Below are 19,111 nucleotides of genomic sequence, written 5' to 3' on the forward strand. Positions count from 1 at the left end.
AGGGCACAGATCTGTCTCAAAGTTACTGCCTCGTAAAAGAAGAGCTGTGGCTGGCAGCAGTAAAAGTGACCGCTGGGGCTGCCACGTCTGTGCACTGCGTCGGGCTGGGCCTCCCCGCGGCAGCGTCCCAGAGGGTTTTGGGAGCCGCATATTGGAATATTTGTACTTAGCTTTTGGGATTCTCATGGCTCCCACGTTGTTCTTAGCACAAGGCCAGAACCTGAAATGCTTCTCAGCGCGTCTGGGCACTCCCAATACCAAGACAAAAGCGCACTGACTAGGTGTCCTCTCTGCGCCTGGTTAGCAACCTGGTTCACTTGGGTCCTGCTTCGGTCCTGTGCACCAGAAATACAGATAGGAGTTGGACAAGTCTGGATTCAACTCCTTTTCGTGCAAATATGCAATTACTTAATAACAATCAATCATCGTTGGACAGTCTGAGGCACTGAGTTTCGCAAAGGAGACTGCAATTCACCTTGCTGGAGTTTGGTTGCTGGTGGTAGCACACGAGGAGAAAAGGCAACCAAGCCGAAGCACGTTACATGGTGCAAGACAGAGCTGAAGGCAGGAGCATTGTGTCAGTCACTGGGCAGCGACTGCTCACATGAAAGCTAGGAGCAAATCCCATTTCTGTTCTGAAAAATAATCACCTCTTCCTTGGTACTGACTCCCTTTACCACGTCTTGTGTTTGCAGCGTGCCGTGGGAAGAACTGTGGATGAAGGGGTGAGGGAAAGGCAACGCTGCACGTCGAAGTGGTAGTTCTGCATCACATCACTTAAAAATGCCTTAATGTCATCAACCTCACTTTACCTTCCCTTGCTGAAAATACCAACGTGTGTGGGTAATTTGTCACATAATCTAACTTTTGAGAAGATCCCTAATTAAACCAGTGGACCAAACTCTCCACGGAGAGGTGGTTACGTAAGGGACTTTACTTGTCGGTAACTTCCATGGACCTAGGAAACCTGAAACTCCACGGAGGTGAAGCAGAGTATATGGTGCGTATAATTTTTATTTGGCAGATGAGAGACAAGTGCTACAGGAGAAGTCCTCAGCAATTTTCTTCACTGTCATTCATTTCCCGGGATTGCTTTAACCAAGGAAAACTCGCTGTGTTGCAGGTTGCGCAAGGAACGGACCATCCTTTGATCTCTCCAAAGGAGCAGCAGCTCTGCGGTAAGCATGCCTATGAGCAATGGCAACGGCCACGCAAGCTCCTGCGAAGCACGCCCAAGCCAGCACCTGCGGGGATGGGTGCCGTACACCCGCTGGCAGTGCCCCAGCTGGGGGCACGCTGCTCACCCCTCAAATTTCGGAGCAGAGCATGGGGCCAGCAGGGCACCTGCCCTCCCAGGGCTGCCCCGCGCAGAACCGCTGACGCGAGCTCTCTCGAGGCGGATGCTGAGGGTTATATAAATTAATAAAGGGGTTTATATAATTTTCAGTTCAGTGAACAGCACCATTTGTCAAGTTAATTTGCTGCTCGGCTTTGACCCTGCGGTTCCACCTCCGCTCCTGCCTCGTTACAAATGAGGGCAGGCTTCCCATCGGAGCCGGGAGCTGTGGCTGCCGGGAGCAGGCAGCTCACCGGGCACAGCTCCGGCACCGCCACCAGCACCTGTTACCAAAGCACCTGGCCCTGCTTCCAAACGTATTCAAAAAAACAACACTGAGAAGTTTCCATCCAGAGAGCTCTGAGTGGGCAAAGACCTGTCTTTCTCCCCAGACAGTAAATTTATCACATCCACGTTCACTCCCAACAACAGAACACCGAGCAGCTGGGATTAAACGTGCCGTACACTTCCCTCTTAGCCTATTGCCTAAGATAAACCAGGAATATTTTTTCTTGTCCTGCTTCTCCCCCACGTTAATTTTCTTAACAATACAATAAAAATCACTCCTGCCAATTATAATAAGGAACATTTCTAGATTTGCTTTTCTGCTAGAGTTGGCAACCACCTACTTTGCCTAGCCTTAATATTGGCCCTGCATACACGTAATGAAGCAGTAACACCTATTCCAGTTATCCCTTTCCAACATCACGGGGATCTGTTCTCCCACTAAAGCTCATGGGAGTCACCCGGGAACTCCCATTATTAACCATATTACAAACGTCATGTGCGAGTTCCTGTGTGTCAGTACAGACTTTTGCTTAACTTCAGGCTGAACTCATTTCCCGTGTGAAAACCTGGAGTTAAGAAAATGCCATGCAGGGGCGACATATTTCTGGCTGTACTGCCAAAAAGCCTTTTTACATAACCTGTCTCTATCCCACTAGTTTCCTATTCTCAAAGGACTGTAGATATAAGCAATTTAAGGTTAGTAAAAATTATTCAGATGGAGCACAGAATGAACTTATTCAGAATACTATAAACGAAGAGCTGCTAATAATAACCAAAAAAAAATGTGAAATGACGATGAGCTGTGTTAGAACCCAAAGACAAAGCTAGCCGACTTGGCTAGGGTGACTTTCACAATGACAGATGTATCTGATGCAAATTGAACACAATTATTAGTCCAGTGACTGTAGATGACTCTTCCACTGACAGTTACTGGAAACTGCCATAGAATTTCAGAAAATCCACTCTGCAAGTTGCAGAGGTTGTGAAGCCCCACCTGATCTGCAAAACTCACAGAAAGAATACAGATTAGAGAAAGATCAGGATAAAAGACCACAGAGAGCACTGGGTTCATTTTCATAAGTGCACCTAGTTTCATAAGCATGCCTAGTTTCCACAAGCAGACAAAAAATTTTGCAGGGCTTTTTGTAGAAATAAAGTCTTACTAAACAGGAGACCATCACGCTGCTGTACCATTACTAAATCTGTACTGTAGTGAAAGACTGCTTCATAAAAACCACCAGATTTGAAGCTGTGCAGGCTAGTGGCTGCTCTCCTGCAGGGAGTACTGCCTCTGCAGAATTGCTAACAGCTAGGTTTCACCCGGAGCCTTCGGTATTTTCTGGGTGAGCAGATAAGCCAGCTCACTATGCGAAGAGAGAAAAGCTTGGTTACATGAATTTACTGTCTCAAGATGCCAGTTTAACTTGGACATCATTCAGCAATCACTCTGGGAGATAGAGAACAGAAATTGTGATTTTACTAAAGAGCAAACCTCCAAGTTCGCTTTGATTCACCAGCGTCGAGCCAGCTGTTCTCCCAGAAATTAGGCTTTGTGGTTGGTGTTTTTCTACATTAAAGTTTTATTTACTTGGCTTTCATGACTCATTACTACTGAAAGATGAGAGAGCTGAGTAAGTGCCGCTCCTGACTGATGTTGTGGTAGTCTCCATGGGCCCTGACTGTGCTGGAGATCGCGCAAGCAAAGCAAGGCCCCGGGGAACAGATTAACCAAGGCAGAGGTAACCCAGGGAACGTTGCGCACTGATAAACCTCCTTTTTTGCCTTTTGCTATTAGGCTGCTGGACTGGGACCACTTCATAGGATATTTTCAATAAAGTCTCCTCTGTACTTCCCATGCATGAGTAAGAGCTCCTGGGTGTGTCCAAGACCTCAGCCTTACACAGCATTAGCTGTAGGCATCAGAAAGCGATTTGGTTCCTAAAACATTCTGTACTCAAAAGCAACCAGGTCCATAATCCCCAACCCCTCGCTGTTCCATTACAGCACGTACACACATGGACAAAGCAACTCCTGGCTGCCCAGGACATTTCTCTAAAGGTAAAGGCAGCCACTAAGCACTTTTTCCTGAGTGGAAAAGGATGGAAAATAGTTACTCTGGCTTGTCGGAAGTAACGTCTATAAAGGCAGGAGTGCAGCAGAAATTGGCAGGACCCTAACGCGCGGGCACGAGAGAGCTCTGCCATTTGCTGTAACCACTGTACGACAACAGCTCGCTCCTAACCACGTAATTATTTCACAGACTCCCAACCTGCAGCTATAGGCAGCAAATGCAAACTAAAAAAACCCCTTGCTTTTTGGTGAAAGAGGTGTCTCTGGACGTGGATGGAAGACTTCCCTGTTTGTTTTGACCCAAGGAGCTAAGGAATCTGCTTCCAACTCTAACAACAATTCGTGCACAGCAGGGAAGTGACTCTGCTCACTCCATTAGTTCTGGGTTCCAGGACAAGCAAAAGCTCTCTCCGTTTCAGGCTGGTGCAGTATTTGTTTTTCCTTCCAGCACAGCAGTGTGAGGTTACCTGAGGCTACCTGTGAGCGAGGAAGATGAAAGCTCAGCTTCCTTCAGATCTGAAGAGAGCAGGAAATTGAAAGGAGTGACTCTCCCCATGGAATGTTAATCCTGTGACTGCATTTTAAGATGACATGGGATTTTAAATGCTTTGTTCCCACTTTGTCTTTTGCAAAGGAGCTTCACTCTAGAGCACATATACAGGGAAAAAAGAAGGTACTGATTACAGAGCCAAGCGACGAGGGAACCCGAAAAGATTCTCTCCCCTCTCAGCAGAAGTTTGTGTGAAAACAAGGTGGTGCTGCTGTAGATGCAGTTAAAGTTTTAATCATAATCATCAATTATAACCAGTCAGAACTCAGCCTCATGTTACACTTGATCAAGTCTCACTGCACAGTGCTACCCAGAGGAAAGCGCCGCTCTTTTGCACATCTCTGGTCAGGTTTTACACAGACCTTTTCTATAGCACTGAATCTGTTGCTGCCGGCAGGCTGGTTTTCCATCAGATCAACTCTCTCCACAGCTGCACAAGCCATACAAAGGAAGGGACAAACAGAGCTAACCAGAACGGGACGAGCTGTTTTGGCTACAGCCCACAGTTATATTAGATCAAGCACAACGTGGAGCACTGCCCCTGGTCTGTTCCACATTTATCACAGAAGCTGCCACAGAGGTCTAGCAAGAATAACGTTGTCATTGTGGTGGCTCTTAGCCCTCTTAGCCACTGCAACGATACCAGAGACCAACCGCATGCTTTGGGTAGTTTGGTTTTCAGGACAGTAACAAATAAAGGACTGGGGAGTGGTTATATTGTACTGGGAACACTGGGGCACGTATAGAAGGTTTTCTTAGTTCTATTTGTCCAAGCTCTTCTGAAAACTTTACCTGGATCCTGATTCAAGTACCTAAATAGTTGTTCCTCATTAGGTTGCAGCACAAATGGTATCAAGTTGTAAGCCTAACTCTGTATGTGTATCAAATGCTTGAACATATTTATCTGAAAGCAACAACCTGTAAAATTGACCTTCTTAAACAAATCACTGATTGTTTTCTTCAGGCGTGAAACAAGTGGCAGGAGGGTGAGGAAAGGGAAAACAAACTCTGGAACAGCTATGCACAAGGACCATTGTCCAAGACTGTTCGCATGCAGAACGAACACAAAGTCAAAAAAATTAGATATTACATATTTAATAATCTTTGTAGTCGTATTTTGCCATAATAAGGTTTTCTTTCTGTTTGGAAGAATACCCTATTTCTGAAATGCAGCGAGTTAGTTGCTATACGTTCACTAGAATCCATACCAGGTACAGTTCTCATTTAAGGACACCAAATTTGTATTCAAAACACCGAAATGAAGTACAACATGATAACAGTAAAACAGTGGTGGCCTGGACTTTACCATACAGTGGTATTTTAAATTCTGATCTGAAATGTAAGACCTATAGTTGTAAAAGTCTCAAAGCATCTTGCAGTTGCTTAAACTTACTTGTAAAAGCAGTCATATTAACTTACGGTACAAAGCTGTTTTGTTATACATTCATACCTCTGTATTGCCCTGGGAAATACCTCAATTACCTAGTGCCCATGCAAACATTTAATAAGTTAACTTTTGCATGGTAGACACTGATATTTCCCTTAATTACAGGTCAAAGATCATTTAGTCATTTCCCCTCCCATCTTCTCCTTAATCTCTTCAAGTTTCCTGGATCTCAAAAATATTTCCCTTCCCGACATGTTTTAGTTAGAAGCTTAATGTTTTCCATTTTCCTACCTGTATTGTAGTGTTCCCACCTTCCAGAAGGGCAATGGCAAGTAGGATACTCTCATGGAAGACTCTGTCACTGGTGGCATTCATGATGAGGTCTATGACCAGGTTGGATGCACCTTCTTTATCCAGATGACACTGGACATCTGCCAAACTCATCTCACCTCGGCTCATTGAACTTGATCCAGAGCTTCCTCCTATAAAGGTGATCATGACAGCCTGAGATTCAAATCCTGCTACCCTACAGTGATGGCACCTCTCTTCTGGCTTAAATTATTAAGTATCCTGAATGGCACATGTTTATTAACAGCGATGAACTCAACTCCTAGCATTTCTGCAAGTGTTTTTAACTTAGAGGGCAGATGGGACGCATCATACGATGGGCACTTAATGCTGCTTTAATGTGTGCGAGGCTCCTAAGTCCTGAGGAAGAAAGCTCGGGCTGTCAAGGAGAAATAGTTCTTGCCACTATCACCCTCATCGCTAGCAGAAGTTGGAAGGAGCGCTGGTGTACCGAAAGAGGATTCTGGAAGCAGTATGGATTCAGAGATACAAAGAGGTAAAAGCTCAGTGGTACCAGCGAAGTGATGGAGAAAAGGCAAGACAAATTCCAGCAGATGGCAAAGCCAACGCTATGCTTCTGTACAATTACAGAAGCATAAAAATTCATGGATGAAACAGATCAAACAAGATAAAGCACACAAGATTTGGTGGAAGAGGCAGAAAGAACAAGAACTGAAGCAAAATGATCTAGAAAGCGAAAGAGTATCACAGCAGGCAGCACTACGCAAAGGCAAATGTAATTACAGCTCAACTTAAAAAATGAGGGAGGGATTTTTTTGTTTTGTTTGTTTGTTTCTGATCAGACCTGCCTTCAACGGGATTACCGACAGTCGTTAGAGGCAAAACCCACTGAATGGTGTTTGATGAAAACATGCCTAACTGACTTTTTTAGCAATGGTTTCAAATTAAATAAACTGCACTCTACAGTTGACTTCAAACCTGATTTTTGCTCATCTTACCCTGCAATCTCTCCGTAATGCAACAAAATGCTTTTGTTTTAGATACGGTTAATCTGACGTCCCTATGAGCACATCTCCCAAGTATTATTGCAAATGTTAAATTGCTCAGATTTCCTAAGTACATCCATTCAAAGCAAGACTACAAAATCCAAGACACCCCAAGAAAGTCTCTAGAAAGCATAAAAAAAGCTCGGCCTCCTTAACTCTGAAGTATGTTCTCAAATGCAGTCAGGAAAACAAGAACACTACGCTCATCTGCGTAAGGAAAAAGCAGTTTACGTGATTAGAGACAGGAGAGCCATGTTCTGCTCAGCTTAAAGTGAAATCCCTCAAGGAGAGTTGAAACACTGGAGTTTCCAAAGCCAGGGAAAACGTGGGATTAAGAGTTCTTCCCCGACCGCTGTGGGTAATTTTTTTGTTGGTGGTGGTTTTCATTTGTTTGCTTTGTATTTCACAGAAACAGAACAGTAAGGGAAAAGTCTGAGGGGAAAAGACTTGGACGTGCAAGACACCGACGGGCCGCGCGGACGGACAGACAGACGCGCCGTGTCCTACCTCCTGCCCCGGCCTTGCTGGCGCCGCCAGCTGAGAGGGGGCCATTGCCGAAGCTGGTGAGGCTCTCCCGCCGTCCCGCAGGCCGCACGTTGCCGTAGTAACGGTTGACCAAGACTTGCCTGAGGGCCTCACCCTTGATTCAAAGAGGATAACCAAGTCATGATTCGAGCTTCGGGAAGAAATACGCCAGCAACACGCGGTACGGGAGGAGTGCTGTTACCATGAGCCTACTCGCAGCGAGGTGGGGGACCCGAGACCCCGGAGATTTGGAAAGATCTGCTGGGCATCCCCTGGGGTTCACAGGCAGGCTGGGAGGTTGCACAGGGCTCAAATAAGATTAAGGGTTCCCAGCACCAGAAACAGCTACAGTCCAGACTTTCCTAATGCTTTCTAGCCAGATTTTATTTTCAGCGTGTTTTGTTTTCCTTTTCAAATTGAGGACTATTGCCTGTCTTAAGTGTAAAAAAAAAAAAAAATCTGTACAGCACCGAGATGAAATAAAGAGGAGGACCAGAGAAATACTGCCATTAGAACCGGTTATCTGAGCAAGCAACCCCACCTCCTCAGACCTAGCCTCTCTTGCCGCCCACCGGAGCGCTACGGCACGGCGCTCCCCTCTCCCTCCCCGCCACCAGCCAGCGGAGCACGGCACCGCCGCCAGCCACCCAGCGGGGACCCGAGCGCTCCCCGCCGCGCCCCGGCTCTTTGTTCCCCGTCACGCCGGCAGTCAGCACCCGAGCACATGAGCCCGCGGGCACCGCGGGGCAGCGGTCCTCGGATAACCCCAGCGTCCCAGCCCCGCGCGGCCCGGGGACACCCGGCACGGCCGCGCGAAGCACGCGCTGCTGCCGTCAGCAGAAGTCGGAGGAGATCCAAGCAGCTCCCAGGTTGAACGTTAACCTGCGGACCCTGCGCTGTGCTCGCTGAAGTCTTCACAAGAATCCCCGGTAATTTAGAGAGGGGTAGAAAAGCCGGCTGTAGCGCCAGCGGTAGGCAGATGCAGAAACACTGCGGCTGGGCTAACAGATTTTTACAAGGCCTTTGTGCATTAAGAGAGACAGGTAATTGTTTTAACTGTGAGCTGCTGCTCCGCTACTGGGGGTGTGCTGTGACTGCAGCAGTGCCACCCTGAGCCGCTGTCGGAGAGGGGACGCAGGATTTATTTCCTGAGGACTCCAAAAAATTTGAACTAGGCAACAATGATTTCAGACAAAACGTGCTTGATGCTTACTTTCAGCTGTATTTCAAACCAGATTAGCAGTCTGGCTGTGAATTCAAAATGTCATCAACTACAGGGCTCAATATTAGCTGTCAAAAAAGCAAAGCCTTCTTCCTTAAACTTTCACAAGGGGCCTTTAAAACACACGTAAGTAAATGGAGCAACGCTTGTGTGCGCTAGCTGCCTCAGCCAGAGCCCAGCCCTGCCGCAGCCAGACTGCTTTTGAGATGAAGCCAGCGCTCACAGAACATAGCTTAGGTAAAGCCTTACACCCCCGTGCGCTGGAAAGACAAAAAACCTGTCAGAAACTAACAATCCTCGACCAAATCCCTCCCGAGCTGGGGAAGCCCACCCGCGGCCGCAGCTCGTGCCCCGGCAGCCAGCAGGCGTCCCACCGCCCGGCAGGGCGAGGGCTGCAGCGCGGGAGCTGCGTTTTACAGAATCAGATGGGGACGGGGAAATGACAGGGAGACGAGATGAAGATAAGCACTAAGAGAGCTTTCCAACCAGCTGCTTCCAAAAGTCAGAAGGAAGAAAAAAAAGGCAAGTTCTTCTGGAAACAAAAGTAGAAGAAAACCAGTCCTTTTCCAAGGGACATCCACTTGCTGTCACTGCTTGGGCCAAACTGTGAACGTGTGGCAGAGGCAAGAGACTAATTCCAGGGCCCCAGAAAACTCATCCCGGAGGAACTACTTTGACTGACAACGACAAGATAGCGTTTAGTACACGCTGTAGTGCCTTACCCACTCTTTCTGCTCTCAGTCTGGCAGGTAAGGAAAGATACATGACAGAACAAGGCCAAGACAGGCAGAAAAAACCCCCGACACCTTAACTACATCTTTCTTCTACATGTGTACTGATTAGAGAGGAAACTTGATACTTACAGAGCCCCATGCCAAAACCAAGTCACAGCGGAGCTCTCCCGTTACCTTTTTCTCTTCTGTTAAGCTGACTAGCAGTTGTCACAGCAACTGGCATTTAAAAGCAGGATTTTTTACTACTTACTACAAAGATCAAAACGCGCATCTGACTACAAGAACTGCTGCTTGGTAAGCTCCACCTCATCCCAAGTCCAGAAGGGTAACTCAAGCTCACGGGATTGTCCCTAGGCTTTCCTCCTAGCCCACTGCAGAGCAGAAGGTAACTTCTATTCCACGCTCAAAATGGTTCCCGTGAGTGGGCAGACCTGAGCGGAGCTCCTGCTCCTCGGACAGACCTGCTGCACCTCTGCTGTCTGTGCCTGTGGTATACCCAAAGCAGGACAAGCAAGCAGAAAATACAAGTGGGAACACGTTATCAAGCATTTGCTGGTTTTAGTCTGAAAGCATGCTGATCCACGGTTTCAGAGGTTTGGCAATCCGTTCCCACATTCGGTATCATTTAAAATTCTAACTGGGAATAAAAACTTCACCATTTACTACAAAATTATTCAAAAACACTGTGTTAGCTAATAAGTGTATGAAAATGTGATCAAAATAAAGGAGAAAAATGTTAAGAAATGTTATAATTAATTCAGCTGTGCTGCTTGGCTTCAGAACAGTTCCTTAACCATCCTGTTACTGTTATACACCACTTTGATGCGTACAATATGCAAACAAATATCAGATGTTTGGCGGCAGCGAGAAAAATCAAATATGCTACCTACTAGCATTCAGTTTCATCTGCATTCATCAGCAACTAACAGTAAGCTACATACAAATGGTATTAAACATATCGGTAAAACAGATGCAATATACAGTTCAGGTGTTATCAAAAACCTGTTACGACCTTTAAAATGGGGAATCTTTAATAAAATTTAAGAGTGAAGCAGTTAGGAGTCGCTACTTTTCTGTTCTGAGCTACAAGAGCAGAATAAATTAAGAAATGTGCTAACAATGTTGATTTGGCAGCTTGATTGTTTATGAAGGGGGCAGGTAGGGCCAAAGCAAGCAAACTCCACAGGCACTGAATAATCTCACTGTAATTTTGCGATCATCACCAAAGGGAGTGCTTTAAGAAGTGTGAACAGACTAGAGCAGGATCTGAGGTTTAATCCTGAGCAGCCAAGCACTTGCCCCTTCCACTGAACACAACAGAAAGTGCCCCCATACCCTGTTTTGTAAGCACGGCTGCTAGTTTTGGATTTTCTAACAGACTGGCAAGCAGTTAACCACAGAAGTGTCTTACATGACTTAAACTCCACCGTTTAAAAGGAAAAGGTAGAGAATTAGTTCTGAATGTGCTTGACTGCTGTACATACCCTTCTATGATCCTCCAGTTGCCTCTGCGGTAGACTTTGATCAAGCTCCTGCTGTGCACGCAGAAATTTCATTTTAAAGGAGAACAACACTAAAGAGACACTAACATCTTTGCGCTCATGGAAAATATTAAGGGAAGTCACAGCTGAAAGCAACGGGGAGATGAGGAAGACCAACCGACAAGCTAACTAAATAAAACATCAGCCCTTAATTAGCTCCCACAGTACTTCACCAGTCTGCTCTGACACTCGCCAGCAGACCACCATGGCATGCACATATGCCAACACATTCTCAGGGACTTGAAGAAAACACACAGTCTACCTAATTTTACAGGTACCACACGACAGTTCAAGAACTCAAACCATGCATTATGCCCATGCATACATATACACATATACACACACGTACACATACAAACGCCCCCTTCCCACTACACGCACACACTTCTGGTGGAAGTGTAGGCACTTTAACATGTCTGATTGTGGTCAAGGAAGCTCTTTTGAGATTGTGGAGGGCCTCTGACAAAACCCACAGGGTTTTCATTCCAATGCCGTGGACTTCAGTAGAGATTTCACTGATTTATTGAAAGAAGTCCCTTGGCACATGCCTATTTCCAAATCAAGTCTCTCATATTTTAGATATTAGGTATGTAAAGGAAGCAAATTTTCAGGAACTTCGTACAGACTTGAACTTCCACTTTGGAAACCTAAAGTACTTCAAGTTCTTGTTGCTTTAAAGCATTCTGAAAATGTGGAAATATTCTGAAACCACTCTATACAGGGACCCATCTTAAACCAGGAGCCATCTTCCAGACATCTCAAAGTCATTCTATGACCACTGAGAGTTTCGGCTTCTATTTAAGTACTATTCCACAAAAATTACAAGTACAAAGATTTAAAGCATCACAAACTTCATTTTTCTTTGTTATTTCAAAACACACATAAAAACTTCACACTTAAATACGTCAGAGAATCAACGTCCTCCTAGATTAAGACTTCATTGTTGTTTCACTGAAATTTGCACTGATAGAGCACCCAGATGTGAAATCTATCGATGCCACCTCCAGGTATCCCATTAATTCCAAAAGAATTTGAGATTTCATAAGTTCTCACGTTCTTTTTTTTTTTTTTTTTTTTTTCCAAATCTGCCTTAGGCCACCTGATGCTGGCGTGTCTCATAAATGAAATGCTCCTACATATCCAATTCACTGAAGAGCTAGGAACCTTCTTGGTGTGAAGTGACAATTAACAGTTTCAAATGGGACACCCAGCTGCTCTGGAATTATGAAAATTCCACTAACTTCTTTTTTCACCTCTATTTCCTTAAAGGCTTTAAATATGTAAGATAAGGGGAAACCAAAACTCTTTACAGGGAACCATAGAAATGAAGTCTTATTTTGCTGAAGGGAGATTTGGGAGGAGACTTCTCAAGGAGTGCCTGCACTAAAAGCCCAAGACAAATGGCTGGAAGGCTTGTACTACCTTGGATACGTTAAACCACTTGTCCTTTGGGTCCCTTACTTTGCAGGAACAAAATATTTGGGACTGGTTTACGTGATTCTGTGTATTTTCAGTCTGTCTTGCTGATGGCTGCATCAGACTCAAGCACTTCAACCAATCTGCTCATTTTTCACTGTCTATACCACTCAGACACACATTTCACAGCTGTTTTTTCTACCAACAAGACACTCCACCAGGACTACTTCAGAACACCAATATTTGCTGTTGTACAAATATAGGTGAGTGACACACCTCTACCGAGCTTTCCGTTTCTGGAGGTTGCGGCAGCTAGTTGAAAGTAAAATGCAGAAAAATTAGTCATTCTTCAAGATACTTTCATCCCAACAGAAATCTAGTGGTCAACACTTAGGGGAAGGGAACTAGCAAACCACTCGACTTCAGCTGAATCATCACAAATGAATTAGGGCATAATTACCATTTACACCCTCCCAGCCACCCACCATGCTCCTAAAAGAGCTACATTTTGAAAATTTAGCAGGTATCCTTTGAACATCCCAAACTACTTTGCATGAGCACAAAGGCACAAGCTAAAAGCTTTAGTTGCAGGTGCACACAGGCCTGCCACCCAGAAATAATGCACTTTTGGGCAGCTCGTTCAGACCACGTACACGGCATCTGCGACTTGCACACAGTGAACATAGCACACACACCCCCAGCGGGGAGGAGGAAGAAGCAAATGCTGCATGTCACAAAAAGACTTCAAACACTAATTAAAAATGGTTCCTATGGATTCCCAGCTATAAACATTTTTCCTGAGATAAGAGATATGTAATACAGTACCAAACATGAACAATGAAATAAGCTTAACGGTGACAGTTTTTCAAATTTAAAATGCTGATCATCACATTGAAACAGATAAAGACAAGCAACTTTTATCAAGTAGGACTTAGACATACAACAGAGACCTAAGCATTCAAATCAAAGTGCCTACTTAATCGCGGGTAAATTGATTTAACTTCTCAGGAACATACACTAAGAAATAAGACTCTGACGATACAGCAATACCAAATTAAGTCTGCAGCTGATTGCCCGTGTCTGCCTAGAGGGCACACGAACTAGACAGAAAAATCAAGCATAGGCTGGGAGAGCGACCGTGGTGGTTTAACCCAATATCCGCTGTAGCCTGGGAAACGCACAGCGGAGAGAGGAAGGCTGTTGGGATCCGAGAAGCTAAATATGGAGAGATCTTACTTCGCAGGAAGGAGCCAGAGGAGCGAGCCCTTCCCTTGTGGTGCTCCGTGGGCAGGGGCTCCTTGGCCAGGAAGAACCGTTCTCCATCCTCCTCCTAATGGACTTTCCTCCTGGCTAATTCACGCGGCCTTTGGTACGCCATTTCCTTGCATTGTCACCTCTCTTGGAAACTTCACAAGCATGCAAACCATTTCTTTCTTGGCTAAACTGAAGCACAGAGTATTTAAGCCAGAGGATCAAAAGTTAACAGGAAGACCCTCATTTATGCAGAGGAACACACAGTTCCTGCACATCGCGCCGCGCTGAGTACACCCTTGGCTGCTTGTAGGCTGGATACTGGGAAAGCCATATCGAGTCATTAGGGAGTCTGGGCACATTGTTCTGACACTGCCAGGACAACTCGCTTCAGAGAAAAGCAAAAAATACCTCTTTCATTTAAGTTCATCAACAACAGTGCATAAATTGTGTGTAATCTCTATAAGAGAAATTGGGCACCTTCCTTCCAAAGAAGGAAAGACTGAAGCTGGGAGGTCAAGTGGATATGACTGCAGCGAGACGATGGGCTGGACTTGGCTTACATCATGACCCCAAATTAATCAAACCTGCATGTACATTTTGGGGCTGAAAACCAGCAGAGAAGAAGAATCAGCGCTGAATTAGTTTGATCTTTCCAACTTAAATTGAAGAAGGGAAAAGTAAGCATTCCAGTTTGCAAACTCCTGTGCCTTCCCACTTTAGCACAGACAGCATGTATAAATAGATCAGCATGTTAGAACCAGCCTCACAAACTCATCTGCAAGCAGAAACCACTGGCCTTGGCAAGGCTCCGGTGGATCACTCCAAATTACCATAGCTTTCAGCGATCTTTCAGTAAGAATATAAACTCCAAATACTGAAATTGGTATTCTTCACATCAAAATGGGTTAAAACAGGAAAGAATTATTCAGTTATAGCTACTGTGCTAGTCTTTGCACCGTCCTTTGTACTGCAAAAGCACAATATTAGCTTATGCTTCACAAGAAGGATTGAATAGGGAGAGAAGATTGAAACGGTAATTTTGCTAAATTTCTTGCGCTTCCGTATACCTCAGTTCTGCACCCAGACGAAAAGTGAGAGTCCTGGGGGGAAGGGGCAACAGGGCGGTAAGCTCACGGACCAGGAAGACACTTCACTAGGAGAGGCCAGGTGAGTGGCATGCACAAAGCAGCCGGCTTTTAAACTGAAACGTAATGGGCGGCAGGGTCAGAGAGGAGTACGGTGTTTTTCCTTTTCACTAGCGGTAGCAAAAGCTCCTTTCAATTTGCTGTACAAAAACCCTCTTCCTTTTAAGTTTCCATTCCCACAAGGCTGGCAAATAAACCACTCATCATTAGCCATAACAGGAGAACTACAATTTCGTTGACCTGTCGGTGACTGTAATGCCTCTAACATCCATTTCCCCAACACAGGCTGTGCGTGTTTCCCAGAATGGTCTTCATCTGACTCAACACTGGAGGTGTCCACCTCAAAAACCACCACAGCAAGCGACAGCTCAAGCCTGAACTCATTTCATCTCAACCTAATGACATATGGAAGAGGTTTTTGTCTTTTCTATCTGGTTTTGAAGAAGGTATAAAAGTTTTATTTTCATTTGCATTAAAAATATAAAAAAAATCAAGATGAAAGTTGCCTAATCCTGCCTCTCATGGAAAATTCAGACACCTAGCATTGGGGATAAAAAAAGTGAAAATGGTTTGAGGAAATGCAGAGAGACTTTCATTTAGGTTGGAACCCTCAGGACTGCTTTTCTCATTATTTTTTTTAAACTCAACTATGTAGTAAACATCTAGAACAGAAGTGCTGAAAAGGGCTGAAATGCCTTTGAAAGACAGACGGAGGTTCCAGTTCACATAGATGGGGTCTCCTCCAAGTAACGACTTCAGCAATACAGGACTGAAAACATCTCTTATTGTAAAGTTAAAAATGGGTGGAAAAGAACCTTATCAGAAAAAGCTGCATGTGTGTGAGCACACACATAAAAACACTTTAAAAAAAAAGTGATCCTTTTTTCTTCAACCTCACGGAGCTTTGAAATTTTGACCAAAAAATGGATAAAACTGCACACTAAAAGCAGAAACCTCCTCCATTTCCAGCCCTCTCTAAGTCTGAGGATTTGACAGGTGGCAAACCCCAGGCTGTTGAACTTGCCCAGGCCGATGCCACTTTCCAAAGCACCTCACATCTCCTCTGGGTCATTTCCCAGCCCGCCCTCCCACCAGACAGGGAGGTGCCAAGCGAGGGCAATGCAGTGAGGAGTGAGCAGCACCCAGCCGGGGAGGCGCTCAGCACCACGGCGAACATCAACGCGAAGGAGCTTAGGCAAGCTGCGTTTATTTGGCGTGGCGCAGAAGTAATTGCGAGAGGCCCTGCGTTGCTCAGGAAGTCGGGTTAAATTGCTGAATGGTGCCTTCTGGTCCCGAAAGCTGTGAATGCAGGAACTGACCCAACTCCCCGCATATGGCAGCTCATTATCGGGGTGGCGAGCAGAGAGATCTGGCATAGAGGAGGAAAGAGGGGAAAAACAAAAACAGAGTCAGCTAGCCAAAGTCATGTTGGGCTGCTGATAGCTAGGTTGTGTATCCAGATGTAAAGAACTACGGTAAGGATCTCAGATGTCACATGCTCAAACCAGTGCCCCTGGTTTTTCTGCCTTAACTGTTGCGGTATCAGCTGGAGACCCAGCTGGGACGGGTCTTTTAGGCACCCTCCTAGCAGCCCCTTTCCACTGTGTTCCTCCCTTTTCTGAATTTCTCTCTTCTTCTCTCTGCAGAATACATTTAGTACAGCTCTTACTTTAAACACACAAAGCAGAAGTGAAATGTTGCCATCCTGCCACCTCTTCTGGCTGACGACACCAGGCAGAACGAGTTACGTTGCCGGTCTCTGCAAGTGTTCAGTAGCTGCGGGTACCTCCACACAGGTTACTTGCAAAGCCTCCTTCACGGGGCCAACGCTGTTACCTCGCAGAACCAAGAAAAGGGTTGGGTGGCAAAGCTCTAGCCTCCGCAGATGAGCTGTGGGTGTGTCTGTCAAACACGTACTTGACTTGCCACGGGTAAGTTTCAGGACAGGGGGGAGTAACTGGGACCCAAGAGCACCGAACCTGTTTGCCGAACATCCCACATGGCAGCTTTCTGCTGTAACGACCCATGCCGGCTTTGCTGTGCAGCGTATTTTTAGCAGGTGCCGGAGGGTTTTACCCTGCCTCGATTATGAGGCGGTGCAAGCCGTGCAGCAGCTCGCCGTCAGGGCACGGGCTCCCCTTGCAGGAGCTGTGGGGGCTTTCCAGGGGCACGGGCAGCCCCCGGCTCTGCCCCGGCCCTGCCGCAGCCGCATGGTAGCGCAGCGCCCGCACCCTGCACCCAGCGCGAGGACGTGGCTGTCCCCAGCAGGAGCAGCGCTCGCTTTCTTTCCCCCCCCCCCCCCTTATCTCAGGGAATTTGCAGAGCCTTTGTGAGCTGCCAGACGATGAGGTGGGAAATTTGGCGTAAGGGCCGTCAGCGCCTGGACTGAAAGGTCACCGAGATCTGCCTGCGGGACTTCCTTTAATTTTCCAGAGTTTTCAGTCGAAGCAGCGTGTTTTACTTGGGCGGGGGCTTTCCTAGAGCTAGAGACCTCAGTCTCTGATATGCCGCTGACCTTCACTGGCAATGAAATCCCACTTGCTTCTCTTTAAACCCTCGATCTTGCAGGTCTCACACAGTAACTGAATAGATAAAGGACTACCTTCTCTACACATCCCACATTAGTACTTTTAATTAACTAGAAAAAGGGTGCAAATTTTTGTTGTTATTATTACAAATAACTTAAAAAAAGTTCCAGTCTCCTTTTCCAAAGAGCTTACCAATTCTAGTTCCAGTTTGTGCAATAAAAACAGTCCAAAGATCGCAGGATTTCTGAAGGAAAAAAATATAAGGCAGCCCACAAAAATTTATTAGAGCCTGCATTTCCTCTACTTGAGACATAACAAGTGAAGCACTGTCTAAGTGTAAAATACACAAGAGAGATGACTGTCGTATGAGCTCTCTCTGCAAAGAAAATTTAAAACTGCCTCTCTCCAGCACTCAGGAGGTTAAGAAATTTTCCAATTCCAATCAAAAGATCCACAAAGTAGCCTATATTTTGCACCTTGCTCAGCCACTACAGCTTTATAGTTTATCATTGATAAACAGCATAGTAAAGGTTACTTCTTCAGTCAATCCCCTTTGAACCCGAATTCTCAGTTCCCTTTTTCACCTACTTGAAACCTCAAGACAAAAGTGAAGAGGTAAAAAAACAAAAACCAAAAAACAACAACAAAAAAAGCAACCTATATTGAGTGGGTTTTTGCAGGTGTATTTTGCTGGTTACTGTTTCATCAGCCGCATGAAATACCATTACAGAATTCAAAAAAAATGTATGTGAGTGGGGTTTTACTTGATTCTGTGTTTTTGTTTTTGTTGTTTTGTTTTTTTTTAGTTCAAATCCTGCACATCCTCAGTACCACGTAACGACAATGGAAACTCAGGGTGTTCCAGGCGTTCTGCTGGGTTTGGTCCTTCAGGCTCTTGCTGGCTCTCTGCAGTCAGGGGCCGGCCAGGGACAGCCACGGCGCTCGGGGCAGGACGGCTCCGGCACGGAGCTGCGGCGGCTCTGCAGATGGACGGCAGCGTGACGGAGCTGCCTGCCCTCACCCCTCGCCCGCGGTCAGCCCCTCCGAGCCACGCAGGGACCCCACCAGAACGGCCTTATCACGAGAGGCAGCGGCGCGCACACTGCGGCACCGGCAGAGGCTCGGCTGCTGGCAGCCGCGGGCCGAGGTAACTGTAAACAGCTCCACCACGTTTATTGGCAATCGCCGCTGAAGGTCACACATCAGCAGCGGGCCTAAATTCCAGGAAAAAAAGCAGTTCTTATGTAACTGCTGCCTGAATGTTGGCAGGTGCCCAATGGAGCAGTTCGCTGCAATGTGGCTGGGAGGGGAGGGGAAAAAAAAGAAAAAAGTAGGACATCTCCCAGCCCCATTCAGCATCCTGAGCATGCCACCTGCAGGTCAGCGCTCACACTTCTTTTCAGTCCATAAAAATATTAATGTTTCTCTCGGACGCATGTGTTTTGGTGCCCGAGACATGCGGAAACTGGGCCGCGCTGTCCTCAGACACCTGTCTGGGCGGAGGAGAGCGGCCTTGCAAACAAATGCCCGATGCAGAGGGAAATGTGCTGCTGTCCTCCGGGATCACAGGGAACCCGAGGTGGAGCTCACCATCCCGACGTGGCTTCTGAAAAGCTGCAAAATCTGCTTTTGCATCATGTTTGGACATTTGAGTGGATTGGGGATTAAATTAAAAGTCAATTAAGCTGTTGTGTCCAATTACAACTAGGGGTCAGTAATCGCTGTTGTGTAAAGATTCACACTTGGTGACTCTTGAAAAA

The 19,111-nt window shown here is 46.1% G+C and overlaps 1 protein-coding gene across 12 annotated transcripts in view; it reads right to left on the reverse strand.

Moving 5' to 3' along the window:
- ITPR1 (inositol 1,4,5-trisphosphate receptor type 1) overlaps window positions 1-19,111 on the reverse strand; it is a 169,987-nt gene that overhangs the window by 54,531 nt on the left and 96,345 nt on the right. For 5 of the 12 annotated variants that reach the window (XM_067003328.1, XM_067003326.1, XM_067003323.1 and 2 more), the window contains 4 exons: window positions 12,701-12,736; window positions 10,952-11,002; window positions 7,494-7,626; window positions 5,923-6,113 (listed from right to left, as the gene is read on the reverse strand). The exons of 1 other annotated variant lie outside the window; for it this stretch is intronic. In XM_067003328.1, coding sequence (XP_066859429.1) covers window positions 5,923-6,113; window positions 7,494-7,626; window positions 10,952-11,002; window positions 12,701-12,736 — 411 coding nt within the window. The remainder of the gene's footprint in view (window positions 1-5,922; window positions 6,114-7,493; window positions 7,627-10,951; window positions 11,003-12,700; window positions 12,737-19,111) is intronic. 6 more of the 12 variants (XM_067003333.1, XM_067003331.1, XM_067003324.1 and 3 more) reach the window with 2 other exon arrangements.

This window comes from Anser cygnoides, chromosome 10, assembly GCF_040182565.1.
Source record: "Anser cygnoides isolate HZ-2024a breed goose chromosome 10, Taihu_goose_T2T_genome, whole genome shotgun sequence".
Lineage (NCBI taxonomy): Eukaryota > Metazoa > Chordata > Aves > Anseriformes > Anatidae > Anser > Anser cygnoides.